This window comes from Dryobates pubescens, chromosome 29 (genome assembly GCF_014839835.1).
Source record: "Dryobates pubescens isolate bDryPub1 chromosome 29, bDryPub1.pri, whole genome shotgun sequence".
Classification (NCBI taxonomy): Eukaryota; Metazoa; Chordata; class Aves; order Piciformes; family Picidae; genus Dryobates; species Dryobates pubescens.
This window is the reverse complement of record NC_071640.1, coordinates 10,607,482-10,634,102: the sequence shown is the minus strand read 5'-3', so window position 1 is coordinate 10,634,102 and position 26,621 is coordinate 10,607,482. Positions and strand designations below refer to the sequence as shown.

Sequence of the window (26,621 nt, the reverse complement as noted above, 5' to 3'; positions counted from 1 at the left end):
CTGCAGTGCCCCTGCTGCAGTGCCCCCGCTGTAGTGCTCCCTGTGCCCCTGCTGCAGTGCCCCTGCTGCAGTGCTCCCTGTGCCCCTGCTGCAGTGCCCCTGCTGCAGTGCTCCCTGTGCCCCTGCTGCAGTGCCCCTGCTGCAGTGCTCCCTGTGCCCCTGCTGCAGTGCCCCCGCTGTAGTGCTCCCTGTGCCCCTGCTGCAGTGCCCCTGCTGCAGTGCTCCCTGTGCCCCTGCTGTAGTGCTCCCTGTGCCCCTGCTGCAGTGCCCCTGCTGCAGTGCTCCCTGTGCCCCTGCTGCAGTGCTCCTGCTGCAGTGCTCCCTGTGCCCCTGCTGCAGTGCCCTCTGTGCCCCTGCTCCCTGTGCCCCTGCTGCAGTGCCCTCTGTGCCCCTGCTCCCTGTGCCCCTGCTGCAGTGCCCTCTGTGCCCCTGCTCCCTGTGCCCCTGCTGCAGTGCTCCCTGTGCCCCTGCTGCAGTGCCCCTGCTGCAGTGCCCCCGCTGTAGTGCTCCCTGTGCCCCTGCTGCAGTGCCCCTGCTGCAGTGCTCCCTGTGCCCCTGCTGCAGTGCCCCTGCTGCAGTGCCCCCGCTCCAGTGCTCCCTGTGCCCCTGCTGCAGTGCCCCTGCTGCAGTGCCCCCGCTCCAGTGCTCCCTGTGCCCCCGCTGCAGTGCCCCTGCTGTAGTGCTCCCTGTGCCCCTGCTGCAGTGCTCCCTGTGCCCCCGCTGCAGTGCCCCTGCTGCAGTGCCCCTGCTGCAGCGCTCCCTGTGCCCCTGCTGCAGTGCTCCCTGTGCCCCTGCTGCAGTGCTCCCTGTGCCCCTGCTGCAGTGCCCCTGCTGCAGTGCTCCCTGTGCCCCTGCTGCAGCGCCCCTGCTGCAGCGCTCCCTGTGCCCCTGCTGCAGTGCTCCCTGTGCCCCTGCTGCAGTGCTCCCTGTGCCCCTGCTGCAGCGCCCCTGCTGCAGCGCTCCCTGTGCCCCTGCTGCAGTGCCCCTGCTGCAGTGCTCCCTGTGCCCCTGCTGCAGTGCTCCCTGTGCCCCTGCTGCAGTGCCCCTGCTGCAGCGCTCCCTGTGCCCCTGCTGCAGCGCTCCCTGTGCCCCTGCTGCAGCGCTCCCTGTGCCCCTGCTGCAGTGCTCCCTGTGCCCCTGCTGCAGTGCCCCAGGGTGCAGGCACCAGGTGCTGCCTGCAGCTCCAGCAGCCCAGAGCCCCGTGTGGGAGCAGGCAGCCCCCTGGTGCTTCCCGCTGCCGGCCGGGCTTTGTCCTGGCGCTGCCTGGCTGCCAGGAGGTGGCCCGGGCACGCAGGGCCGGGGGTGCCTGGTGCCAGCAGGCTGCTGAGCACCCTTCTCGTTTCAGGGCAGAGCAGGAGAGCCAGGGCCTCGAGGGCTTCCAGGGCTGCCTGTAAGTGAGCTGCAGAGCCGCTGAGCTCTCTGCAGGCTGCTGCTGGGCCCGGAGCTCCAGCACCCATGCCCTCCCCGCAGGCAGCTTCACCCCCCGGCTGCTCTGCCCCGGGGGGAGCTGGGGGGTGGGGAGCTGGGGCCAGGGCCAGCAGTGCCCTCCCGCACCTGCAGCGGGGAGGAGGCAGCAGCGCCGCCCGGCGGGCGCGGAGCCCGCGGCGGCCCCAGGCAGCGGCTCCCACCGGCACTGCCCTCCCCCCTGCCGCCCTTCAGCTGCCTGAGAGCTGCCCCTTGGCCTTGCAGGGCGTGCCTGGCCCCCGGGGGCCCGAGGGGCTGCCAGGGAAGCCTGGCTCGGCAGGACAGCCCGGAGCTGCTGGCCCGGCTGGGGCTGCTGGCCCCCCTGGGTACCCGGTGAGTGCCGCCGGGCTCCTGCCCTGGCTGCCCGGCACAGCTGCTGGCACAGGGGCAGGGAGCCCTGCTGGGGCTGCTGGGCAGCTCCCAAAGGCAGCTGTGGCAAGGGAGGGAAGCTGGCACTAGGGGGGCTTGGGAAGCTGGCACTAGGGGGGCTTGAGAAGCTGGCACTAGGGGGGCTTGGGAAGCTGGCAAATGGGACAAGGGCAGAGAGCTCTGCTGGGGCTGCTGGGCAGCTCCCAAAGGCAGCTGTGGCAAGGGAGGGAGGAGGGAAGCTGGCACTAGAGGGGCTTGGGAAGCTGGCAAATGGGACAAGGGCAGAGAGCCCTGCTGGGGCACTGCTGCTGGACAGCTCTCAAAAGCAGCTGTGGCAAGGGAGGGAGGAGGGAAGCTGGCACTAGGGGGGCTTGGGAAGCTGGCAAGTGGGACAAGGGCAGAGAGCCCTGCTGGGGCACTGCTGCTGGGCAGCTCCCAAAGGCAGCTGTGGCAAGGGAGGGAAGCTGGCACTAGGGAGGCTTGAGAAGCTGGCAAATGGCTGTTGTGCCTGGGGGGGGGGGGGGGGGCAGGGTGTGCTGGGGCATCCCAGCCTCTGCCAGCCAGGCTGAGGAGGTGCCAAGGCAAAGCCTTCAGACCACGGGGATGTTGCTATGGACTGCTTGTTTCCAGGGGCAGGAAGGTCCAAGTGGACCTGAAGGGCCTTCAGGGGTGAGAGGAGAGAAGGTAAGGACAGAGAAGGTGGCTTGGCTCCCCCTGCCAGCCCCCTGAGTCAGGCCTGCCCAGGCAGGCAGAGCTTTGGCCTTGCTCTGCTTGCCTGGAGTGGGGCTGGCAGTTTGGCCACTGGCTGTGCCCAGCAGGCTGGGGGCTGGCATGGCTGGGCTGAGGTGGGAGAGCCTTGCAAGCCCTCCTGCAGATGCTGGGCAGGAGGGTCTGTGAGGGGCCTGGGGGGGACACCAGCACAGCTGCCTGCCCTGATGCCCATGTCCCCTGCAGGGCACCGTGGGAGAGCCTGGGGAAGCTGGCATCAGGGGGCTGGATGGTGAGCAGGTAACCACCTGGGGAGCCCTGTCCTGCCCTGGCTGGGCTGCTCCAGCCTCCCCTCCTGCCTTCTCCAGGGGTGGGGGATGAAGGGAGGAGGTCACTGAGCCTCTGCTGAACCAGAAGGTTAAGGCTGTGTCTGCCTCAGCTGAGCCAGAGGCTGTGTGGGGAGGACCATGGTGGTGATCAGAGGGCTGGAGACCCCTGGGGACAGGCTGAGAGAGTTGGGGCTGCTCAGCCTGGAGAAGACCCCAGGCAGACCTCAGAGCAGCCTTCCAGTGCCTGAAGGGGCTCCAGGGGAGCTGGGGAGGGACCTTTGACAAGGGCTGGGAGTGACAGGACAAGGGACAATGGCTCTGAGCTGGGAGAGGGGAGATGGAGACTGGAGAGGAGGAAGAGATTCATGAGAGTGAGGCTGGGGAGACTCTGGCACAGGCTGCCCAGGGAGGCTGTGGCTGCCTCCTGCCTGGAGGTGTTCAGGGCCAGGCTGGATGAGGCTCTGAGCAACCTGGGCTGGGGGGAGGGGTCCCTGCCCATGGCAGGGGGCTGGAACTGGATGATCTTTAAGGTCCCTTCCAACCCAACCCATCTGGCTGTGGGGTGGAGCTGTGCTAGGGCTGGGCTCTGTGCTTCCTCCCCAGGGGTCCCCAGGACAGCCAGGAGCAGAGGGGCGCCCGGGGCCCAAAGGAGAGCAGGTGAGGTCCTGCTGGGTGCTGGGGGTGACCCCACCAATGGTGCTGGGCTCCCCTGGTCCTGCTGGGCAGGGCTCTTGGCACTCCAGCCCCTTCATGCCCATCCCTGGGGATTTCTGTTGCTGAGCAGGGCAGAAGGGAAGTGCTTCCTATGGCTTCATCTGGCATCACTCTGACTTTGTAGCTGCTGTACCAGAAGGGAGCTGAAGAGGTTGTGGCTCCAGCAGCTACCTTTGAACCAAGGCCCAACATCCTTTGGTGGTGTGTCAGTGTCCCCTGCCAGGGAACAAGGGATAGGATGAGAGGAAATGGCCTCAGGGTGCTCCAGGGGAGGTTCAGGTTGGATGTGGGGAACAATTCCCCCAGGGATCAGTGCTGGGCCCCAGCCTGCTCAGGACCTTCACTGATGAGCTGCAGGAGGGCACTGAGTCCATCAGCAGATGACAGCAAGCTGGGGGCAGGAGTTGAGCTGTTGGAGGGCAGGAGAGCTCTGCAGAGGGACCTTGCCAGCCTGGACAGATGGGCAGAGGCCAAGGGCAGGAGATTGAACACATCCAAGTGCCAGGTTCTGCACATTGGCCACAGCAACCCCAGGCAGAGCTACAGGCTGGGGGCAGAGTGGCTGAGAGCAGCCAGGCAGAGAGGGACCTGGGGGTGCTGATGGACAGCTGCCTAAACATGAGCCTGCAGTGTGCCCAGGGGGCCAAGAAGGCCAAGGGCATCCTGGCCTGCATCAGGAACAGTGTGGGCAGCAGGAGCAGGGAAGTCCTTGTGCCCTGTGCTCAGCACTGCTCAGGCCACACCTTGAGTCCTGTGTCCAGTTCTGGGCTCCTCAGGTCAGGAAAGATGTTGAGATGCTGGAAGGTGTCCAGAGAAGGGCAACAAAGCTGGGGAGGGGTCTGGAGCACAGCCCTGGGAGGAGAGGCTGAGGGAGCTGGGGTTGCTTAGCCTGCAGAAGAGGAGGCTCAGGGGAGACCTTCTTGCTCTCTGCAACTCCCTGAAGGGAGGTTGTAGCCAGGTGGGGGTTGGTCTCTTCTGCTATGCAAGCAGCACCAGAACATGAGGACACAGTCTCAAGCTGTGCCAGGGGAGGGTTAGGCTGGAGGAGAGGAGAAAGTTCTTCCCAGCAGAAGAGATTGGCCATGGGAATGTGCTGCCCAGGGAGGTGGTGGAGTCCCCATCCCTGGAGGTGTTTAGGAAGAGCCTGGCTGAGGCACTTGGTGCCATGGTTGAGTTGATCAGATGGTGTTGGGTGAGAGGTTGGACTTGATCTCAAAGGTCTCTTCCAACCTGGTTCATTCTATTCTATTCCACTCCACTCCACTCCACTCCACTCCATTCCATTCCATTCCATTCCATTCCATTCCATTCCATTCCAATTCCTTCCCCCAAAGGGCTGTCAAGGCCTGGCCCAGGGCAGTGGGGGAGTGCCCATCCCTGGAGGGGTTTCAGAGCCCTGTGGCTGTGGTGCTGAGGGGGTTCAGTGGTGAGCTGGCAGTGCTGGGGTGAGGGCTGGGCTGGATCTGAAAGGTCTTTTCCAGCCTGAAGTGCTGTGCAGAGGGGCCCAAGCCCCCTCAAAGCCTGGGTAGCTGGGGCAGGGGACCCTGGGCTGGCTGTGTGGTGAGGAACCATGGAAGGCAAAGCCAGGCCCAGCTGGAAAAGTCAGCCAAGACTAATCCTGGCCTTCTTCCCCCTGCCCAGGGGGAGGCAGGAGCCTGTGGAGCTGCAGGCAGCAGCGGGAGCCCCGGGGAGCCAGGAGCCGATGGCCCAGAGGGGCTGCCAGGGAGGCCTGGGGAGCAAGGGAAGGAGGTAGGTGTGCTGGCTGGCACACTGCTGCCTGGCACACTGCTGCCTGCTGCTGGCCCCTGCCAGGGCATGGGCACAGCACAGCTCTGTGCTCTGGCTCTGGGCAGCTGCCCCTGCCTGGCTGTGCAGCAGACCCCCTGAGGGGTCCCCATGGAAGGTGCCTCGGGGTCCCCTTGCTGGGCCAGGAGCTGCCTGGCTGTGCTCAGCACTGAGGGCTGGGGGAGACCTCCTGCTGCAGGAGAAGCTGTGGGGCCACCTCTCCCCCAGCACCACAGTCCTGGCCAGGAGAGGGTGGGGATGGGCATGGCACCAGAGCCCAGCCTCTGCCCCCCCTGGGCTGGGCATGGCACCAGAGCCCAGCCTCTGCCCACCCTGGGCTGGGCATGGAACCAGAGCCCAGCCTCTGCCCCCTCTGGGCTGGGCATGGCACCAGAGCCCAGCCTCTGCCCCCCTGGGCTGGGCATGGCACCAGAGCCCAGCCTCTGCCCCCCCTGGGCTGGGCATGGAACCAGAGCCCAGCCTCTGCCCGCCCTGGGCTGGGCATGGAACCAGAGCCCAGCCTCTGCCCACCCTGGGCTGGGCATGGAACCAGAGCCCAGCCTCTGCCCCCCCTGGGCTGGGCATGGAACCAGAGCCCAGCCTCTGCCCCCTCTGGGCTGGGCATGGAACCAGAGCCCAGCCTCTGCCCCCTCTGGGCTGGGCATGGCACCAGAGCCCAGCCTCTGCCCCCTCTGGGCTGGGCATGGAACCAGAGCCCAGCCTCTGCCCCCCCTGGGCTGGGCATGGAACCAGAGCCCAACCTCTGCCCCCCTGGGCTGGGCATGGAACCAGAGCCCAGCCTCTGCCCCCCTGGGCTGGGCATGGCACCAGAGCCCAGCCTCTGCCCCCCCTGGGCTGGGCATGGAACCAGAGCCCAGCCTCTGCCCCCTCTGGGCTGGGCATGGAACCAGAGCCCAGCCTCTGCCTGCCCTGGGCTGGGCATGGAACCAGAGCCCAGCCTCTGCCCCCCTGGGCTGGGCATGGAACCAGAGCCCAACCTCTGCCCCCCCTGGGCTGGGCATGGAACCAGAGCCCAGCCTCTGCCCCCCTGGGCTGGGCATGGAACCAGAGCCCAGCCTCTGCCCCCCCAGGGCTGGGGGGCAGCTGCTGTGCCTGATGCTGGATCTCCCCTCTGGGCAGGGGGACCCTGGGGACACTGGAGAGCCAGGAGAGCCAGGAGCTCAGGGGCAGAAGGTGAGCACTGACTGTAGCCCTGTCCCTCCCTGCAGCACCCTGGGGACCCCCAGCCCCTGCTCAGCCTCAGCTGCTGCCCTTCCTGTGTGGGGCAGAAGCAGGACAGGGCTGGGGACAGCAGGCTGAAGCCTGACATCAGCACCACTCCTGAGCACCCCAGGGTGACCTTCTGCCTGCAGCACCCCAGTGAGAGGGTGAAACATGTCCTCTCCAGGGGGATGGTCAGCTGGAGAAGGGAAGGCCCCAGGGAGACCTCCTGGTGGCCTTGCAGGGCTTCAAGGGCTGAGCAGAAAGCTGGGGACAGACATCTGAGCAGGGCATGGGCGGGGGGTGGTGGTTTGAGACTAAGAGAGGGAGATTCAGACTGAAAGGGAGTGAGAAATGTTTGCCCCTGAGGGTGGTGAAGCACTGGCCAAGGGTTCCCAGCGGGGTGGGAGATGTCCCAGCCCTGGAAGCATCCCAGGTGAGGTGGAGTGGGGATCTGAGCAGCTGCAGCTGCCCCTGCTGGCTGCAGGAGGGTTGGACTGGACGTGATCCTGGAAGGCCCTTTCCCACCCAAACCTTTCCATGACTCTGTGCAGAAGCTCAGAGCATTGCTGCCTCCTTTGGCTCTTGGTGGTGACATCTGTGTCCTCCTCCCTGAGCAGGGGGACACTGGCCCCAGAGGCCACCCTGGAGTGCCTGGCCCAGGAGCTGCCACAGGGCAAAGTGGAGAGCAAGGCCACAAAGGAGAGAAGGGCCAAGAAGGTTTGCTGGCAAGTACCAAGAGGCTCCCAGAGTCCCTGCAGGATGGGTGCTGGGTGCTGGGGCTCAGCCCTGGCAGGCACCCAGAGGCTCCCAGAGTCCCTGCAGGATGGGTGCTGGGTGCTGGGTGCTGGGGGTCAGCCCTGGCAGGCACCCAGAGGCTCCCAGAGTCCCTGCAGGATGGGTGCTGGGTGCTGGGTGCTGGGGGCTCAGCCCTGGCAGGCACCCAGAAGCTCCCAGAGTCCCTGCAGGATGGGTGCTGGGTGCTGGGGCTCAGCCCTGGCAGGCACCCAGAGGCTCCCAGAGTCCCTGCAGGATGGGTGCTGGGTGCTGGGGCTCAGCCCTGGCAGGCACCCAGAGGCTCCCAGAGTCCCTGCAGGATGGGTGCTGGGTGCTGGGTGCTGGGGGTCAGCCCTGGCAGGCACCCAGAGGCTCCCAGAGTCCCTGCAGGATGGGTGCTGGGTGCTGGGTGCGGGGGCTCAGCCCTGGCAGGCACCAAGAGGCTCCCAGAGTCCCTGCAGGATGGGTGCTGGGTGCTGGGGCTCAGCCCTGGCAGGCACCCAGAGGCTCCCAGAGTCCCTGCAGGATGGGTGCTGGGTGCTGGGGCTCAGCCCTGGCGGGCACCCAGAGGCTCCCAGAGTCCCTGCAGGATGGGTGCTGGGTGCTGGGGCACAGGATGCTTCCACAGTTAGGGAGTTTGGTGTCCCCTGGGCAGGATCTGCAGCTGGGACCTGTGTGGCCCTGGCCCTGCTGGAGGCACAGTGTGGTCCTGGCCCTGCCGGGCTCCTGCCTGGCTCCTGCCTGGCTCCTGCCGGGCTGGGCTCCTGCCGGGCTCCTGCCTGGCTCCTGCCTGGCTCCTGCCGGGCTGGGCTCCTGCCTGGCTCCTGCCTGGCTCCTGCCTGGCTCCTGCCTGGCTCCTGCCGGGCTGGGCTCCTGCCGGGCTCCTGCCTGGCTCCTGCCTGGCTCCTGCCGGGCTGGGCTCCTGCCTGGCTCCTGCCTGGCTCCTGCCTGGCTCCTGCCTGGCTCCTGCCGGGCTGGGCTCCTGCCTGGCTCCTGCCTGGCTCCTGCCTGGCTCCTGCCGGGCTCCTGCCGGGCTGGGCTCCTGTCGGGCTCCTGCCGGGCTCCTGCCTGGCTCCTGCCTGGCTCCTGCCGGGCTGGGCTCCTGCCTGGCTCCTGCCTGGCTCCTGCCTGGCTCCTGCCGGGCTGGGCTCCTGCCTGGCTCCTGCCTGGCTCCTGCCTGGCTCCTGCCGGGCTGGGCTCCTGCCTGGCTCCTGCCGGGCTGGGCTCCTGCCGGGCTCCTGCCGGGCCGGGCTCCTGCCTGGCTCCTGCCTGGCTCCTGCCGGGCTCCTGCCGGGCTGGGCTCCTGCCTGGCTCCTGCCGGGCTCCTGCCTGGCTCCTGCCGGGCTCCTGCCGCCTCCTTGGCTGCCCTCTCCTGACACCTCTCCCTCCGTGTCCCAGGGCCAGGTCGGTGTCGCCGGAGCCGCAGGTGCCGCCGGAGCCAGAGGCTGGTTTGTGAGTCACAGCTCCTCTCTCCGCCCCGGCTGGCAGGGGGCAGGGCTGGCAAGGGTCAGGGCTGGCAGGGGGGCAGGGCTGGCAAGGGTCAGGGCTGGCAGGGGTCAGTGCTGGCTGGGGTCAGGGTTGGCAGGGGGGCAGGGCTGGCAGGGGGGCAGGGCTGGCAGGGGGCAGGGCTGGCTGGGGGCAGGGTTGGCAAGGGTCAGGGCTGGCTGGGGTCAGGGCTGGCAGGGGGCAGGGGGTCAGGGGGCTGGGCTGGCAGGGGGCTGGGCTAGCAGGGGGCAGGGGGTCAGGGGGCTGGGCTGGCAGGGGGGCAGGGGGCTGGGTTGGCAGGGGGCAGGGGGCTGGGCTGGCAGGGGGCAGGGCTGGGTCACAGGAGCTGCTCTGCTTGTGCCCCGCTCAGGGTGGGACTGGCCTCCGAGGTCCTCCTGGGCTCCGCGGTCCTGAGGGAGCGAAGGTACGGCAGGGGCTGGCTCCGAGCCTGCTCCGGGGGGGAGATGCTCTCTGCCGGCTCTGCCTGCTGGGCTGCCTGCTGGAGGAGCTGGCTCAGCCCCGGGGACCTTCCGTGGGACGCCCTCTGTGCCTTGCTGCCCGAGGTGCAAAGCCAGGAGGGGCTGTCCTGAGGGCAGAAGCTGTTCCCTCTTCTTCCCCAGGGGGATCCAGGGCCCCGAGGCATGGATGGACCTGTTGGTGCTGCAGGAGCAGAGGTAGGGATGCTGGGACCTTGCAGAGCCAGGAGCTGCCACTGGCTTCCCCTGGGCTTCCCCAGGGCTTCCCCAGGGCCTCCCCAGGCTGGGGGGGTGCAGGTTCACACTCCCCAGCTTGGCACTGGTTCCCAAGAGGCTCCTCATGCCCTCACCCCAACAATCAGACCACTTCTGCCTGGCACTGAAGGGATGCCCTGGTGGAAGGCTGCTGTGGGCTCATGCTGACCCCCACACGCTGCCCAGGTGCTGCCTTGGCCAGCTGCAGGTGGGGTGAGGGAGCAGAGGCTTAAAGCCCCTGCAGGAGACCTCAGTGTGGAGCCCCTGGTGGTGCTGGGCTGGTTCTGAACCCCCTCCACCCCCACAGGGACTCGCTGGAGATGATGGAGCCAAGGGAGATGGTGGCAAGCCTGGGCCAGTGGTGAGTGCCAGCCCAAAGCCACCCTGGGAGAGAGCTTTGGTGGCACCTTGGGCTGGAGCAGCAGAGCCTGGGGCTGGGTGGCCACAAAGCAAACTCTGCCAGCCCAGGGGGCTGGGCTGTGCCTGCCAGCTCCTGCCCTGCAGGGACTTGAAGGCTCAGCTCCAGTTGCCTTGGCTTTCCTGGAGCCAGGGCTCCACACAGCTCTTGGGGTTTGAACTCCCCCTTGGTTTATTCTTCAGCCCAGAGGGAGCTGAGCAGATCCAGAGGGCTTCTCCTGCTGCTTTGCATCCCGTTTGGAAAGAGTGTTGGAAAACTCCCCCTGAGATCCAGGGCCTCTGCAGCCACTGCCTGGCTCTTGGGGGCTTCCTGAGGCAGGTGCAGGCCATTTGGTCTCTCCCTCCTCTGCTCCCACACAGCCTCTGAGTGCCCTTAAGTTTGGAGGGCTCCAGGAGCCACCCTGAGCTCAGGAGTGCTTGCACTGCCCTGAGGTGCACTCTGGGCTCGTGGTCCTGACGTGCTCAGAGCCACAGACAGGCTGTTGATGCCCTGCTCTCAGCTGCAGGGTAGATCCCATGTGCATGGCAGCTTTGCCATGCCTTGGTGCCCCTCTGCCTGGGCCAGCCATGCCCTTAGCTGGGGTGTGGGGCAAAGCAGGCAGCGAGAGCCACTGCTCAGGGCAGTCAAAGCCCCTCCAGGGCTGGCTGCTCAGAGCCTGCTCCAGCTGGGGCTGGGCTGGGCTGGGCTGGGTTGGAGATTAGGAACAGTTTCTCCACTGCCAGGGTGCTCAGGGCTTGGCAGAGGCTGCCCAGGGGGGTGGTGGAGTGCCCAGCCCTGGAGGTGTCCCACAGACCTGTGGCCGTGGCACCTGGGGCCAGGGGTCAGTGGGCATGGTGGGGTTGGGCTGGGGGTTGGACTGGGTGATCTCAGAGGCCTTTTCCAACCCAACCCACACTGTGGTGTCCCCATGTGTGCACCCCAGGGCGCAGCAGGGAGCCAGGGACCCGCAGGTGCCCCTGGGCTGCAGGGCTACAGCGGGCACGGAGGTGCCAGAGGAGTGGCAGGTGCCAAGGGCCGGCCGGGCCGGCAGGTAACTCCCCTCCCCTCCCCCCAGGCCTGCAAGGTGCCCTTGCCCAGCAGGTGGCTTTGCACTCCCCCTCCTGCCTCTCCCTGGGTGCCCTGGAGCTGATGCCAGCCTCCTGCTTTGTCCCCAGGGTCCTCTGGGGCCACTGGGCGAAGCCGGAGCCGCGGGGCTGAGCGGCGTGGAGGTGAGCGGGCACCCCCCTGCCCTGCCCCCAGCTGGTGCCCAGCCCAGGAGCTGGGGGGGCATCCCTGGAGCCGGTTTCTGGGAGCTGGGCTGGTGTCTGGTTTCCTCCCTAGGGCCTGGTGGGCGCAAAAGGGCAGCCAGGCACGGCGGGCGAGCCAGGCCGGACGGTGAGGAGCGGGAGGGGGCTGTGCTGCTCCTCCCTGGCACGGGGAGGGGGAGGCACCCCCCAGAGAGGGAGGCTGGGAGGGGGACAACCCTGGCCCAGCTTCCTTAAGGAAGGATTTCCTTCTCCTTTGGGCTTCTAGGGGTCTCCAGGAAAAGCTGGTCCCAAGGGACGGAAAGGTGGCAAAGGAGAGAAGGTACCTCCGGAGCTGGCCTCTGGTGCTGGCCCCTGGGGGGAGCCATGCTCTGGGCTGCTCAGTCCTGCTGTGAGCCATGCAGAGAAGCCATGGGGACCACCCCAGGGGCACCTGTTCACACACACACACTCTGAAGGCAACCACCCAGCAGTGCCTGGCAAACACACAGCCCTTGGATGCCCTTGGGCTGCCCTGACTGGGTTTGGGCTGAGGGGCTGGCAGGTCTGCTCAGCTCCATCCTGGCACAGGTGCCCTTAGAGGGGCTCAGGGAACCTTCCCTTCACTGCCAGGTCTGCTCAGCTCCATCCTGGCACAGGTGCCCTTAGAGGGGCTCAGGGAACCTCCCCTTCACTGCCAGGTCTGCTCAGCTCCATCCTGGCACAGGTGCCCTTAGAGGGGCTCAGGGAACCTCCCCTTCACTGCCAGGTCTGCTCAGCTCCATCCTGGCACAGGTGCCCTTAGAGGGGCTCAGGGAACCTCCCCTTCACTGCCAGGCTCTGCACCATGGCCTTGGTGCCCATCCCCAGAGCCTGATGAGCTCTGTGCCTGTGTCCATGCAAGCAGCAGCCTCCTTTCCCCAGTGCTGGTCCCAGGTGTGGCCAGGCTGTTGGTGACCCACATCTCCTCTGCCTTCTTCCCTCAGGGTGATGTGGGGCACCCAGGGGAAGAGGGAGCCCCAGGAGCAGCTGGCAGACGGGTAACTGGCACCGCGGGCCCCAGGGGGGGTGCTGGGAGGTGTGGAGCCCATCTGGCAGAGGGCCCTGGGTTTTCCTGGGGCTCAGCATCCCTGGGGGGATGCAGGGGAGGCAGCTCAGTGCCTTGGGCAGGCTGGAACTGCTGTGAGTCTGTCTCCTGTTGTTCCCAGGGCAAGCAAGGCAGGCTGGGCCACCGGCCCCCCAGAGGTCCCCGGGGACCCAAGGTAGGTTGGCTTTGCCCCACCAGGGTGAGGCTTGCTTGGGCACCTTGGCAGCTCAGGGGGCTCCCAAGCCAGGGCTTGCTCCCCCCCACCCCAAGCCCCCTGCTTAGAAGAGGACAAAGCAGTACAGAGCACCCAGTAGCAGGAGGACTCCAGCCCCAGTCCCTTCCAGCCCCAGGGGGGTCAGCCCCCACCCCTGGCCCCCACGGGCTGCTCTCCCTGCCAGGGGCACTGGGGCTCCTGCCTTGCTCTCCTGCCACACCACCAGGCTCTCTCATGTCTGTGTTTCAGGGCTACTCAGGTGACAAGGGGCTGGAAGGACCCCGGGGCCCCCAAGGACCCTATGTGAGTATTGGCTTGGAGGTGTCTGGCTGCTCCCTGCTTGGCTCCTCCAGGAGCCACTTTGCAGCACTGCTGACTGCTGCCCCAGGGAGGCCACAGTGCACTACTGGCTCCAGTTCTGGGCTCCCCAGCTCAAGAGAGACAGGGAACTGCTGGAGAGGCTCCAGTGGAAGCTGGGCAGATGCTGAGGGGCCTGGAGCAGCTCTGTGAGGAGCAAAGGCTGAGAGCCCTGGGGCTGAGAGCCTGGAGAGGAGCAGCCCCAGAGGGGAGCTGAGCAATGCTCAGCAAGAGCTAAAGGAGCTGTGGGGGGCAAGAGGCTGGGGCCAGACTCTGCTCAGTGGTGCCCAGGGCCAGGACAAGGGGCATGGGCACAAACTGAGGGGGTTGGATGTGGCACTTGGAGCCATGGTTTAGCTGTCAGGAGGTGTTGGGTGACAGCTTGGACTTGGTGATCTCTGAGGTCTTTTCCAACCTTATTGATTCTGTGATCTCTCTTGCAGGGCATCCCAGGGCTGAAGGGCATGAAAGGAGACCCTGGGCCAAAGGGACACAAGGTGGGTGACACAAGGTGGCACAGCAGGGCCAGGGAGCTGATTCTCCCCTTCTACTCTGCTCAGGGGAGACCACAGCTGGAGCTCTGTGTCCAGCTCTGGAGCCCCTAGCACAGGAAGGATCTGGAGGTGCTGGAAGGTGTCCAGAGAAGGGCCACAAGGATGAGCAGAGGGCTGGAGCTGCTCTGCTGTGAGGAGAGCTGGGGCTGTTCAGTCTGGAGAGGAGAAGGCTCCAAGGAGACCTAATTGTGGCCTTGCAGTATCTGCAGGGGGCTACAGGAAAGCTGGGGAGGGACTTCTGAGGGTGTCAGGGAGGGATAGGACTGGGGGGGATGGAGCAAAACTAGAAGTGGGGAGATTGAGATTGGATGTCAGGAAGAAGTTGTTCCCCAGGAGGGTGGTGAGAGCCTGGCACAGGCTGCCCAGGGAGGTGGTGGAAGCCTCCTGCCTGGAGGTGTTTGCAGCCAGGCTGGAGGTGGCTGTGAGCAACCTGCTGCAGTGTGAGGTGTCCCTGCCCATGGCAGGGGGTTGGAACTGGCTGAGCCTGTGAGCTCCCTTCCAACCCTGGCAGTTCTGTGGTTCTATGAGAGGCCAGCAGCTAACTTGCTGGTTGCCATCACTTAACTGCCCTCTTCTTGAGCCCTGATTGCTGCTGCAGCTCTCTTTGGGGGTTGACCATTGTGTCCTGCCAGGAGCTGGGAGCTCTTCAGGTTCCCTTCACAAGCAGCTTCCTTTTCCAGCCTCTCCATCCTCCTGGAGCTGCAGGGGAGGAGAAAGTTCTTCCCAGAGAGAGTTTGTTAGCCTTTGGAATGTGCTGCCCAGGGAGGTGGTGGAGTCCCCATCCCTGGAGGTGTTCAGGAAGAGCCTGGCTGAGGCCCTTGGTGCCATGGTTGAGTTGATCAGATGGTGCTGGGTGCTGGGTTGGACTTGCTGAGCTCTGAGGTCTTCTCCAGCCTGGGTAATTCTGTATCCTGTACACAGCAATGCAGGCACAGCTGATTCCCCCAGCTCAAAAGGATGGGGGCTTGCAGCCAGCCACAGCTGGGCAGTTCCCAGCCCCAGCTGCTCTCTGGAGGCCAGTTGAGGTTTGGCCTTGGGAAGTGTCCCCAGGCAGGGCTCTCCTGCCGGGGCAGAGCAGGGGCCCCAGTGGCCACCCTTCAGAGCTGGTGTCCCAGGAGCTTTCTGCCCTCCTCTTGGCCACCCAAACTCTCCCTGACTCTCTCCTAGGGCGAGAAGGGCAGCAGGGGTGACCTGGGCCAGCAAGGGGACGATGGCTTCAAGGTGTGTGAAGGGTTTGGCTCTCTTCCTCCCTCCCCTTCATGCCCTCTCACCCTCTGTGCCACCCTGTGTGCCACCTCTGTGGCACCCTGTGTGGCATCCTGTGTGCCACCCTCTGTGACCCCTGTGTGCCACCTCTGTGCCACCCTGTGTGACACCTTTGTTAACCCTGTTTGGCACCCTGTGTGCCACCCTCTGTGACCCCTGTGTGACACCTTTGTTAACCCTGTGTGGCACCCTGTGTGGCACCCTTTGTGACCCCTTTGTAACCCCTGTGTGGCACCTCTGTGGCACCCTGTGTGGCATCCTGTGTGACACCTTTGTGAACCCTGTGTGCCACCCTGTGTGCCACCCTGTGTGCCACCCTTTGTGACCCCTTTGTAACCCCTGTGTGGCACCCTGTGTGGCACCCTGTGTGCCACCCTTTGTGACCCCTTTGTAACCCCTGTGTGCCACCCTTTGTGACCCCTTTGTGACCCCTTTGTGACCCCTGTGTGACACCTCTGTGGCACCCTGTGTGGCATCCTGTGTGACACCTTTGTGAACCCTGTGTGCCACCTGTGTGCCACCCCTGTGACGCTCTGACACCCTGTGTGGCACCCTGTGTGGCACCTGTGTGGCACCTGTGTGACACCCTGCCCCCTCTCCCAGGGCAAGGCAGGCCCCCCCGGTGTCCCCGGGAGGCCAGGACCCAAGGGCCAGCAGGTAAGGGCAGTGTGCAGGGCCCGGCAGGATGGACATTTGGGGTGAATTCCTCACGTTTCCATCAAACCCACAAAACCCCAAGCCAGGGCTGAGGTGCAGAGCGAGCTGGGGCTGGGGGATGCCCCCTGCAGTGCCCTGACCTCCCCTGGTGTCTCTGCAGGGTGACACCGGCCCCCCTGGCCCCCGGGGGCACCCTGGCAGCCCGGGCACACCGGTGAGTCCTTCCCTCTCCCAGCGAGTTTGGGGCTCCCTCCTGGCCCCACGGGGGTTCCACTGAGGGTGGCACTCAGATCCCACCTCCCTCCCCCTTAGCTGGGCCTTGTCCTTCTCTTCCAGGGCTTGTCTGGACCCAAAGTAAGTGGAGAGGAGCTCCTGGAGCTGTGCTCAGCCCTGCCACAGGGCACCCTTTCCTCCTCCCCTCCTGCCCCCTCTTTCCCCTCCTGCCCCCTCTTTCCCCTCCTGCCCCCTCTTTCCCCTCCTGCCCCCTCCTTCCCCTCCTGCCCCCTCCTTCCCCCGCTTTCCCTTCCTGCCCCCACTCTCCCTTCCTGCCCCCTCTTTCCCTTCCTGCCCCCACTCTCCCCTCCTCCCCCCACTCTCCCCTCCTCCCCTCTCTCCCCTCCTGCCCCCACTCTCCCCTCCTGCCCCCACTCTCCCCTCCTCCCCCCACTCTCCCCTCCTCCTCTCTCTCCCCTCCTCCCCTCTCTCCCCTCCTGCCCCCACTCTCCCCTCCTCCCCCCTCTCTCCCCTCCTCGCCCCTCCTGCCCCCCCTTCCCCCCCTCCTGCCCCCCCCTTCCTGCCCCCTCTCTCCCCCCTTCCTTCCCTCCTCCCCTCACTCCCCTCCTCCCCTCTCTCCCCTCCTGCCCTCTCCCCAGGGTGCAAGGTGGCCCCCTGGGGCACCCCGGGGTGCAGCTCAGCACAGCAGCACCTCCCCACTTTGCTTTGCTTCCCTCCTCCACTTCATCCTTTGGCAGGGGCTGAAAGGCTTCCCAGGGCTGCCAGGACCCAGGGGCACCCCGGGCCCGCCGGTAAGCAGAGGCACCACCGAGGGCCCTTGTGCCCACACTGGGGTCCCTTGCCCAGAACCCGGCACTGAGCTCCCACCACGCTGTGGCAGGCTGCGGCAGGCTGCGGCAGGCTGTGGCGGGCTGTGGCGGGCTGCGGCGGGCTGTGGCACGCTGTGGCACGCTGTGGCACGCTGTGGCAGGCTGTGGCAGGCTGTGGCAGGCTGTGGCAGGCTGTGGCAGGCTGCGGCACGCTGCGGCGGGCTGTGGCAGGCTGTGGCAGGCTGTGGCAGGCTGTGGCAGGCTGTGGCAGGCTGCGGCACGCTGTGGCAGGCTGTGGCAGGCTGTGGCAGGCTGTGGCAGGCTGTGGCAGGCTGTGGCACGCTGTGGCAGGCTGCGGCAGGCTGCGGCAGGCTGTGGCAGGCTGTGGCAGGCTGTGGCAGGCTGTGGCACGCTGTGGCACGCTGTGGCAGGCTGTGGCGGGCTGTGGCACGCTGTGGCACGCTGTGGCACGCTGTGGCAGGCTGTGGCAGGCTGTGGCACGCTGTGGCAGGCTGTGGCGGGCTGTGGCAGGCTGTGGCGGGCTGTGGCAGGCTGTGGCGGGCTGTGGCACGCTGTGGCAGGCTGTGGCAGGCTGTGGCACGCTGTGGCGGGCTGTGGCACGCTGTGGCGGGCTGTGGCGGGCTGTGGCGGGCTGTGGCACGCTGTGGCACGCTGTGGCACGCTGTGGCGGGCTGTGGCGGGCTGTGGCGGGTTGTGGCAGGCTGTGGCAGGCTGTGGCACGCTGTGGCAGGCTGTGGCAGGCTGTGGCACGCTGTGGCACGCTGTGGCACGCTGTGGCAGGCTGTGGCAGGCTGCGGCAGGCTGTGGCACGCTGTGGCAGGCTGTGGCACGCTGTGGCAGGCTGTGGCACGCTGTGGCGGGCTGTGGCGGGCTGTGGCAGGCTGTGGCAGGCTGTGGCACGCTGTGGCACGCTGTGGCAGGCTGTGGCAGGCTGTGGCAGGCTGTGGCACGCTGTGGCGGGCTGTGGCACGCTGTGGCGGGCTGTGGCGGGCTGTGGCAGGCTGTGGCAGGCTGCGGCACGCTGTGGCACGCTGTGGCACGCTGTGGCAGGCTGTGGCACGCTGTGGCACGCTGTGGCAGGCTGTGGCACGGGGACAGCTGGCTGCTGGCACCCTGAGGGGAGCTGGGAGGGTGGCACGGGGCTCCCGGGCAGCAGGCAGCGTCCCCAGCACTGACATTGTCCCCAGGGTCTCCCCGGCCCCCCCGGCCCCAGCGGACCCCCCCTGCTCCTGGCCAGGGAGGAGCTGCAGGTGAGTGCATGGGGTGAGGGCCTCCCCTCCCTGCTCTGCTCGGTGCCAGGGAGGGAGGCAAGGGGCTGGCAGCGGCGCTGCCCCACGTCCCGAGGCTTCTGAGGGCCTCCTTGCGCCAGGAGCCAGCAGATGTGCTCAGTCCCCCTCCCACCACGCTGCTCCCTGTCCTCTGCGTGTCCCAGCCCCTCCTGGTGCTGCCCCTGGCCAGAAGAGGGAGGGGGCAGCCAGGCCAGCCTGCTCACATCCCCTCCTTCCCCTTCCAGCAGCTCGTTTCTGCCTCCAAGCGGCTGAACGTCTCTGCAGCCCGGGCGCTGCTGGCCGCCCTGGGCCGGGAGCTGCAGCGCCTCCTGGAGCATCCCAACGGCAGCCGGAGCCACCCGGCAGCCACCTGCAAGGAGCTGCTGCTGGCTCACCCCAGCCTGCCTGATGGTACTGGGGGGCACATGGGGGGGACAGGCAGTGAGGAGGGGAGGAGGCCTGGGGGGATGAGCCCAGCTGGCTTCCACAGGCATCCCTGCAGAGAGAGGCTGGCAGCCAGGCTGCAGCCCGGGGAGGGGGCAAGCTTGCAGCCAGGGCTGTGCCAGGAGCTGAGGTGGGATGGCACCACCTGGCACTCTCCCTGTGCCAAAAGCAGGGTGCCAGGAGCTCCCCTCTGCCTCCCTGCAGGGCAGTACTACATTGACCCCAACCAGGGCAGCCCCAAGGACGCTCTGGTGGCCTTCTGCAACTTCACAGCTGGGGGTGAGACCTGCATTGCTCCCATCCACAACCAGGTATGGGGGTGGGGAGGCTCTCCTGGGGCAGCTGCAGCCCCTAGGGGCAGGTGGGGACAGGGCTTGGTGGGGCTGGAGAGGGCACAGTGGGGCCAGCCTCGGGCTGTGATGACCACTGCCATGGCAGGGAGCTGATGGAGCAGGTTGGAGTGAGGAACCTGGCTCCAGGACCTGGCTCTAGGGACAGGTCACACACATGGGATGGTGTGGGATGGGATGGAGTGGAATGGAATGGGATAGGATAGGACAGGATAGGATAGGACAGGATAGGATAGGATAGGATAGGACAGAACAGGATAAACCAGACCAGGTTGGAAAAGACCTTTGAGGTCATCCAGTCCAACCTATCACCCAACACCATCTGATCAACTCAACCATGGCACCAAGTGCCTCAGCCAGGCTCCTCCTAAACACCTCCAGGGATGGGGACTCCACCACCTCCCTGGGCAGCACTTTCCAGTGGCCAGTTGTAGCTGGCTCCTTGCCTTGGCAGTGCCACTGTCCCTTTCTGGGGCATGCCTCTTGCTCCCTGCAGGTCCCCATCAAGGCTTGGCTGAGCACCTACAGCTCCAAGGACACCTTTGAGTGGTTCAGTGCCCTGCCTGGGGGCTTCCTGGTGAGTGCCCAGTGGGCCAGCTGAGGGGGCACAAAGCCCATTTCATGGGGTCAGGGATCTGCTGGTGCCTGTCCCACTGTGATGGGGCAGTGCCCAGGCCCAGGGGGATGTGGCAGCTGTTCTGCAGCAGAAGGGACACTGAGCAACCTGATTTGGTTGCAGATCACAGAAGCACAGCACGGTAGGGGTTGGAAGGGACCTCTGGAGATCAGACCAACCCCCCTGCCAAGGCAGGGTCACCTAGAGAAGGTCACACAGGAACACATCCAGGCAGGGAGACTCCAGCACCTCTCTGGGCAGCCTGCTCCAGGGCTCCCTCACTTACATTAAAGAAGTTCCTCCTGATGTTTAGGTGGAGCTTCTCCTGCTCAAGTTTGTGCCCATGACCCTTTGTCCTGTTACTGGGCACCACTGACAGCATGCTGGTGCCATCCTCCTGATGCCCACCCTTGGAGTACTGAGCAGCATGGATGAGACCCCCCCAGCCTGCTCTGTTCCCCACTAGAAACACCCAAGGTGTCCCTGCTGATTGCAGGGGGGGTTGCACTAGAGGACCTTGAAAGGTCTCTTCCAACCCAACCCATGGTTCCATGGCAACCCAACTCATGGTTATAGGACAACCCAACCCATGGTTATAGGACAACCCAACCCATGGTTCCATGGCAACCCAACTCATGGTTATAGGACAACCCAACCCATGGTTATAGGACACCCCAACCCATGGTTCCATGGCAACCCATCCCATGGTTATAGGACACCCCAACCCACGGTTCCATGGCAACCCATCCCATGGTTATAGGACAACCCATCCCATGGTTCCATGGCAACCCAACCCATGGTTCCATGGCAACCCATCCCATGGTTCCATGGCAACCCATCCCATGGTTATAGGCCAACCCATCCCATGGTTCCATGGCAACCCATCCCATGGTTATAGGACAACCCAACCCATGGTTCCATGGCAACCCAACTCATGGTTATAGGACAACCCAACCCATGGTTCCATGGCAACCCAACCCATGGTTATAGGACAACCCAACCCATGGTTCCATGGCAACCCATCCCATGGTTATAGGCCAACCTATCCCATGGTTCCATGACAACCCAACTCATGGTTATAGGACAACCCAACCCATGGTTCCATGGCAACCCATCCCATGGTTATAGGCCAACCTATCCCATGGTTCCATGGCAACCCATCCCATGGTTATAGGCCAACCCATCCCATGGTTCCATGGCAACCCAACTCATGGTTATAGGACAACCCAACCCATGGTTCCATGGCAACCCATCCCATGGTTATAGGCCAACCCAACCCATGGTTCCATGGCAACCCATCCCATGGTTATAGGACAACCCATCCCATGGTTCCATGGCCACCCAACTCATGGTCCAGGACAACCCAACCCTTCCCGTGGTTATAGAACAACCCATTTCATGGTTCCATGACAACCCAACCATCCCATGGTTCCTTGGCAACCCATCCCATGTTTATAGGACAACCCAACCCAACCCATGGTTCCATGACAACCCAACCCATGGTTCCAAGACGACCAGCACCATGGTCCCAGTACAACCCAACCACCTCAGCGCTTTAGCAGGTGGCTGAATCCTGCCTGGTTTGCAGCCAGGGCCCTGCCAGCAGCCCCCAGCGCTGAGCTTGCTCTCTGCCTGCCCCTGCAGCTGGAGTACGCGGGGGCCAGCCCGGTGCAGCTCCGCTTCCTGCGCCTGCACAGCAGCCTGGCCACCCAGAAGGTCTCCTACTCCTGCAGAGCAGCCCTGCAGCAGGGCCAGCCCCAGCTGCAGAAGGAAATCCGCTTCCTGGCTGACTCCCTGCAGCAGAGCTACGTGGCCAGCCTGCGGGGCTGTGTGGTAAGCCTGGCCTTGGCTGCGGCCTTCCCCGTGCCTGCAACAGCCCCTGGTGCTTGCAGGGCCCTGGGGGAGTGTCTGCACCTCTGGGGGCTGGGATGGAGCTGGGGGATGAGGCTGCATGGGGTGGGATGGGCTGGAGCAGGGTTTGGGCTGGAGCAAGGTTTGGGATGGAGCTGATGGCTGAGACTTCATGGGGTGGGATGGGCTGGAGCAGGGTTTGGGATGGAGCTGGGTGATCAGGCTTCATGGGGTGGGATGGGAGTGGAGCAGGGTTTGGGATGGAGCAAGGTTTGGGCTGGAGCTGGAGGCTGAGGCTTCATGGGGTGGATGGAGTGGAGCAGGATTTGGGCTGGAGCTGGAGGCTGATGCTTCATGGGGTGGAGCAGGGTTTGGGCTGGAGCTGGTGGCTGAGGCTTCATGGGATGGGCTGGGCTGGAGCAGGGTTTGGGCTGGAGCAGGGTTTGAGATGGAGCAGGGTTTGGGCTGGAGCTGGTGGCTGAGGCTTCAGGGGGTGGATGGAGTGGAGCAGGGTTTGGGCTGGAGCTGGTGGCTGAGGCTTCATGGGGTGGGGTGGGGATGGAAAGCATCCTCTCCTTGGTCCCAAGGAGCTGCCCTGTCTTGGGGAGCAGGCTGGGGTGAGGAGATGCCACGAAGGGCTCGGGGACAGAGGCTTGGCCACGGCCACAGAGCTGTTGGGTGCATCAGGGAGCAGCTGGAGAAGTGAAGGGGTCAGAGGGTGCCCGGCGAGGGCCCTGCCGGCTCAGCCGCCGAGGCCCTGCGCTGTCCCTGGTGCTCGTTTCAGCCGGACAGGGACTCCTCCGCCACCGACACCACCTTCCAGTTCAGCACCCGGGAGCTCTCCCTGCTGCCCCTGCGGGACCTGGCTGTGCTCCACAACGGGGACACCTCGCACCAGTTCGGCTTCACAGTGGGACCGGTCTGCTTCAGCTGAAGCCGGTGGCAGCCGGCTGAGCCGGCCGGCTCCCTTCCCAGCCGCTGGGGACAGGTGGAGGGGCTGCTGGCGGCGTGGGGCTCCCCCCTGCTCCCCAGAGCTCCTGTGTGCCAGGTGTCTGCAGCTGCCTGCTGGAGTGGGAGAGGATTGCTTACAGGAGCTCTGGGAAGTCTCTGTTCTTACACTCCTGGGGGCCAGGTGCCACTCACTGCCTGGCTGCAGGGGCTCCTGTCAGCACAGCACCTGGAAGTGCCCTCTCAAGACAACCCTGAGGAGCAGAACCGCTGCCAGCTTGGCAGCAGGGGAAGGAAAAGGGCTTGGCTTTGCCTCAGTCCACTGCACAGATGCTTGGAGCCTTGTCCTGCTGGGCCCAGCCTGAGAAAGCACCCAGGGGCAGGCTGGTGCCAAGGCTTCAAGCTCCTGCCCTTGGCTGCTGCAGGCCCCAGGGAATGCAAAGGAGTGAAGAATGCAAACTGCCCTCCAAGTCCTGGCTCTGTCTTCATTACAGTGGTTTGGGTTGGAAGGGACCTAAAAGATCATCCAGCTCCAACCCCCTGCCCGAGGCAGGGACAGCTTCCAGTAGATCAGGTTGCCCAAGGCCTCCTCCGTCCTGGGCTTGCACACCTCCAGGGTTGGAACCTCCCTAACATCTCTGGACAGCCTGTTCCAGTGCCTCACCACCCTCATGGGGAAGAATTCCTTCCTCATCTCTCATCTCACTCCAGCTTCTTCCAGTTTGAAGCCATTCCCCCTCACTGGCACTCCATGCTTTCTACAGAGGCCCTCTCTGGCTCTCCTGTAGCCCCTTCAAGCCCTGCAAGGCCACCAGGAGGTCTCCCTGCAGCCTTCTCCTCTCCAGGCTGCACAACCCCAACTCTCTCAGCCTGGCCTCCCAGCAGAGAGGGCTTCCAGCCCTGCCAGCACTGCTGTGGCCTCCTCTGGCCCTGATCCAACAGGTCCCTGGCTGTGCTGAGGGCTCCAGAGCTGCCCCAGCACTGCAGGAGGGTCTCAGCAGAGGGGCAGAATCCCCTCTCTGCCCCTGCTGCCCACACTGCTGGCTCCTGGCTGGCAGCACTCAGTGCCAGCTCCTGTCCAGCTCCTCACCAGCCAGCACCCCCAAGCCCTTCCCCACAGGGCTGCTCTCTAGCCACACTCCTTCCAGCCTGGATTTGTGCTTGGAATTGCCCCAAGCCAGCTGCAGGAGCTTGCACTCTGCTGACCTGGGACAGGCTGTAGGGTCCTGTCACTGCCTACAGCATGGGCAGGGGGGTCAGGCACCACCCAGGGTCCAGCACAGCCTAAAGGCTGTGCTGGACCCTGGGTGGTGCCTGACCCCCCTGGGTGCTGGTGAAGGAGACCTTGAGCAGCAGGAACAGGGCAGGTTTGGGGTTGTTCTGCACAAGTTGGGCAATTTTTAGCTGCATTTTGGGCTGTGGTCACTGAGTTACAGAAGCAGAGAATGTTAGGTAGTTGGAAGGGACCTCAAAAGCTCATCCAGTCCAACCCCCTGCGGCCAGCAGGGACATCTGCAGCTCCAGCAGGTTGCTCAGAGCCCCAAACCACCTCACCTGGGATGGGTCCAGGGCTGGGGCAGCTCCCACCTCTCTGGGCAGCCTGGGCCAGGCTCTCAGCACCCTCACACTGAAGCATTTGCTGCTTCTATCCAATCTAAATCACAGAATCACCGAGGTTGGAAGAGACCTCAGAGATCAGCAAGTCCAAGCTGTCACCCAGCACCTCATGACTACTAAACCATGGCACCAAGTGCCACATCCAATCCCCTCTTGAACACCTCCAGGGATGGGGACTCCACCACCTCCCTGGGCAGCACATTCCAAGGGCTAACAACTCTCCCTGGGAAGAACTTTCTCCTCACTTCCAGCCTAAACTTCCCCTGGCACAGCTTGAGACTGTGTCCTCTTGTTCTGGTGCTGGTTGCTTGAGAGACCAACCCCCTCCTGGCTCCAACCTCCCTTCAGGGAGTTGGAGACAGCAATAAGGTCTCCCCTGAGCCTCCTCATGCCCCCCTTGCAGTTGGAACCCCTCATCTCTGCACTCCCTGAAACAAATCCATCCCCATCTCTCATCAGCCCTTGAAGCACTGCAAGGCCACCAGGTCTCCCTGGAGCCTTCTCTCTTCCAGGCTCAGTCCCCCCAGCTCCCCTCAAAGAAGCAGCAGCACAGTTCTTCAAGCACTGCAAGGCCACCAGAAGGTCTCCCTGGAGCCTTCTCTCTTCCAGGCTGAGCCCCCCCAGCTCCCTTCAGAGAAGCAGCAGCACAGTTCCCCTCTGGGCTGCCCTGCCCCTCCCTGGGAAAGGCTGGGGAAGGGAAAAACAGCCCCTTGTGTGTTGTGCAGCTGGGCTGCGGGCACTGGGTGACACTGGGTGGCACTGGGTGACACTTCCTGTGGGGAAACCCAGCACAGACCCTCGTGAGCACCCGTGCCAGTGACGGCAGCAGCAGCTCCTGGCCAAGGGCTGAGGGTCTGAAGCTAAAAAGGGAGCTTCAGGCTGGAGAGACGGAGCAAAGCTGTGGTGCTGAGGGTGCTGAGAGCCTGGCCCAGGCTGCCCAGAGAGGTGGGAGCTGCCCCATGCCTGGAACCATCCCAGTGAGGTGGTGTGGGGCTCCGAGCAGCCTGCTGCAGCTGCTGACGTGCCTGCTGAGTGCAGGGGGTTGGACTGGGTGAGCTTGAAAGGTCCAAGCCAAAGCACTCCGGGACTCCATGGCACGGCTGGGGCAGGGACTCGGAGTAAAGGGATCCTGGGGGGTGGGGAAGGGCCTCACCTTCCCCTGTCCTCACCGGGGCTGTCCTGGGGTCAGGACCTGGGTGGGACACACACGCCCCCAGCCCCCCACATGCGCCCCCAGCCCCACAGAGCCCCAGAGACACACACACCCCCACCCCCCCAGAGCCACACACACCCAGCCCCACACATCCCCAGCCCCACAGAGCCCCAGAGCCACACACACTCCCACTCCCACACACCCCCACCCCCCCAGAGCCCCAGAGCCACACACACTCCCACTCCCACACCCCCCCACCCCCCCAGAGCCACACACACTCCCAGCCCCACACACTCCCAGCCCCACAGAGCCCCAGCCCCCCCTCCAGCCCAAGCCACATCCCCAGCCCCACATAGCCCCAGCCCCCCCCACAGTCCCAGAGCCACACACCCCCAGCCCCACAGAGCGCCAGCACCCCCCCAGCCTCCCACACACCCTCCCAGTCCCCCACCCCCACACACACAGCCCCACACACTTCCAGCCCCACACGCCCCCAGCCCCGCCTCGCGGCGCGGCCACGCCGCACTACAGCTCCCGGCATGCCCTGCGGCTACGTCACCGCCCGCGACGGGCGGGGCCGAGCGGAGCCGAACTGTCCCGAGCGGAGCCCAGCTGCCCCGAGCGGAGCCGAACTGCCCCGAGCGGAGCCCAGCTGCCCCGGGCTGGGGTCCGCACCGCCGCCATGCAGGTGAGCCCAGCCCAGCCGAGCCAGTCCCGGGGAGGGGGGGGCACTCCCGTCCCGGGCAGGGCCTCGCAGCCGCTGTGCCGTGGGGCTGGGGCAGCCCAGCTGTGGCCGTGACCCACCCGTGACAGCCCGCGCGTCCCCCAGGCAGGGGGTCGGCAGGCTCGGTACCGCCGAGCCACCCCCCGGCACCTCTCCGCTGCCTCAGCTTGCTCCCGATCCCCCTTTTCGCTCCACTCTGCCCTTTTGCCCCAGTGCCCCCTTGCCCCAGTGCCGCCAGCCGGCCCAGGTCCCCCTTTTGCCCCAGCTGCCCTCTTGCCCAGGTGCCCTCTTTAGGTGCTGGTTCCCTCTTCGTCCCGGCGCCCCCTTTCCCCCCAGCGCCCCCTTTCTCCCGGCGCCCCCTTTCCCCCCAGCGCCCCCTTTCCCCCCAGCGCCCCCTTTCTCCCCGCGCCCCCTTTCTCCCGGCGCCCCCTTTCCCCCCAGCGCCCCCTTTCCCCCCAGCGCCCCTTTTCTCCCGGCGCCCCCTTTCTCCCCCACGCCCCCTTTCCCCCCGTTGCCCCTTTTCTCCCATTGCCCCCTTTCTCCCCCGTGCCCCCTTTCGCCCCGGTTCCTCCTTTCCCCCCGGTGCCCCCTTCCACCCCTCTCCCCCCATTTCACCCTAGTTCCCCTTTTCCCCAGTCCCACCGTTTTGCCCAGGTCCCCCCTTTTCATCCTTGTTCCCCATTCCCCACCTTTCACCCTGCTCCCCCCATTTCACCCCTCTCCCCCCATTTCAGCCCAGTGCCCTCTTTCCTCAGTCTCCCCCTACCACTCAGATCCCCCTTCCATCCCCCCATTTTGCCCCAGTTCTCCTTCTCCCCTCTCCCCCCATTTCCTCCTGGTTCCCTGTTCATCCTGGTCTCCCCTTTCACCCTGCTCCTCATATTTAACCCCAGTTCCCCCATTTCACTCCACTTTTTGCCCTGGTCCCCCTCCACTCCATGCTTCCCACCCCCCATGCTTGCCCCCATGCCTCAGCCAGAGCTGTGGCACTGGTGAGCTGTGTACAGACTGGACTGGCTGGCTGGCTGTCCATCCATCCCTGCCCCCCTGTCCCATCACAGGCACTCACAGCAGGAGCTGAAGTCAGCCACAGGCCTTCAGCCCTCACCCCTGAAGGTTTGTTTCATGCTCTGAGCTCAGATGTTGTGTTCAAAGCTGCCAGCTCCCCTCAACTCACACCAGCCCTCCCCAGGAGGATCCTGCATCAGGAGCAGTGTGGGCAGCAGC

General features: G+C 65.4%; 1 protein-coding gene across 1 annotated transcript in view; it reads left to right on the top strand.

Annotated features, from left to right (window-relative positions):
- The window catches only part of LOC104306153 (collagen alpha-1(I) chain-like), a 95,466-nt gene extending 73,456 nt beyond the window's left edge, over positions 1–22,010 (top strand). Inside the window, exons 38-68 of the mRNA XM_054174185.1 lie at positions 1,346–1,390; positions 1,690–1,797; positions 2,464–2,517; positions 2,788–2,841; positions 3,474–3,527; positions 5,226–5,333; positions 6,510–6,563; positions 7,208–7,318; positions 8,766–8,819; positions 9,223–9,276; positions 9,473–9,526; positions 9,891–9,944; positions 10,924–11,031; positions 11,156–11,209; positions 11,322–11,375; positions 11,514–11,567; positions 12,211–12,264; positions 12,433–12,486; positions 12,775–12,828; positions 13,326–13,379; positions 14,604–14,657; positions 15,306–15,359; positions 15,520–15,573; positions 15,696–15,713; positions 16,331–16,384; positions 17,611–17,673; positions 17,937–18,102; positions 18,340–18,446; positions 18,982–19,062; positions 20,746–20,934; positions 21,737–22,010. Of these exons, the coding sequence (XP_054030160.1) occupies positions 1,346–1,390; positions 1,690–1,797; positions 2,464–2,517; positions 2,788–2,841; positions 3,474–3,527; positions 5,226–5,333; positions 6,510–6,563; positions 7,208–7,318; positions 8,766–8,819; positions 9,223–9,276; positions 9,473–9,526; positions 9,891–9,944; positions 10,924–11,031; positions 11,156–11,209; positions 11,322–11,375; positions 11,514–11,567; positions 12,211–12,264; positions 12,433–12,486; positions 12,775–12,828; positions 13,326–13,379; positions 14,604–14,657; positions 15,306–15,359; positions 15,520–15,573; positions 15,696–15,713; positions 16,331–16,384; positions 17,611–17,673; positions 17,937–18,102; positions 18,340–18,446; positions 18,982–19,062; positions 20,746–20,934; positions 21,737–21,886 (2,280 nt within the window). The 3' untranslated portion in view covers positions 21,887–22,010. The remainder of the gene's footprint in view (positions 1–1,345; positions 1,391–1,689; positions 1,798–2,463; positions 2,518–2,787; positions 2,842–3,473; positions 3,528–5,225; positions 5,334–6,509; positions 6,564–7,207; positions 7,319–8,765; positions 8,820–9,222; positions 9,277–9,472; positions 9,527–9,890; positions 9,945–10,923; positions 11,032–11,155; positions 11,210–11,321; positions 11,376–11,513; positions 11,568–12,210; positions 12,265–12,432; positions 12,487–12,774; positions 12,829–13,325; positions 13,380–14,603; positions 14,658–15,305; positions 15,360–15,519; positions 15,574–15,695; positions 15,714–16,330; positions 16,385–17,610; positions 17,674–17,936; positions 18,103–18,339; positions 18,447–18,981; positions 19,063–20,745; positions 20,935–21,736) is intronic.
- The last annotated feature ends 4,611 nt before the right edge of the window (positions 22,011–26,621 follow it).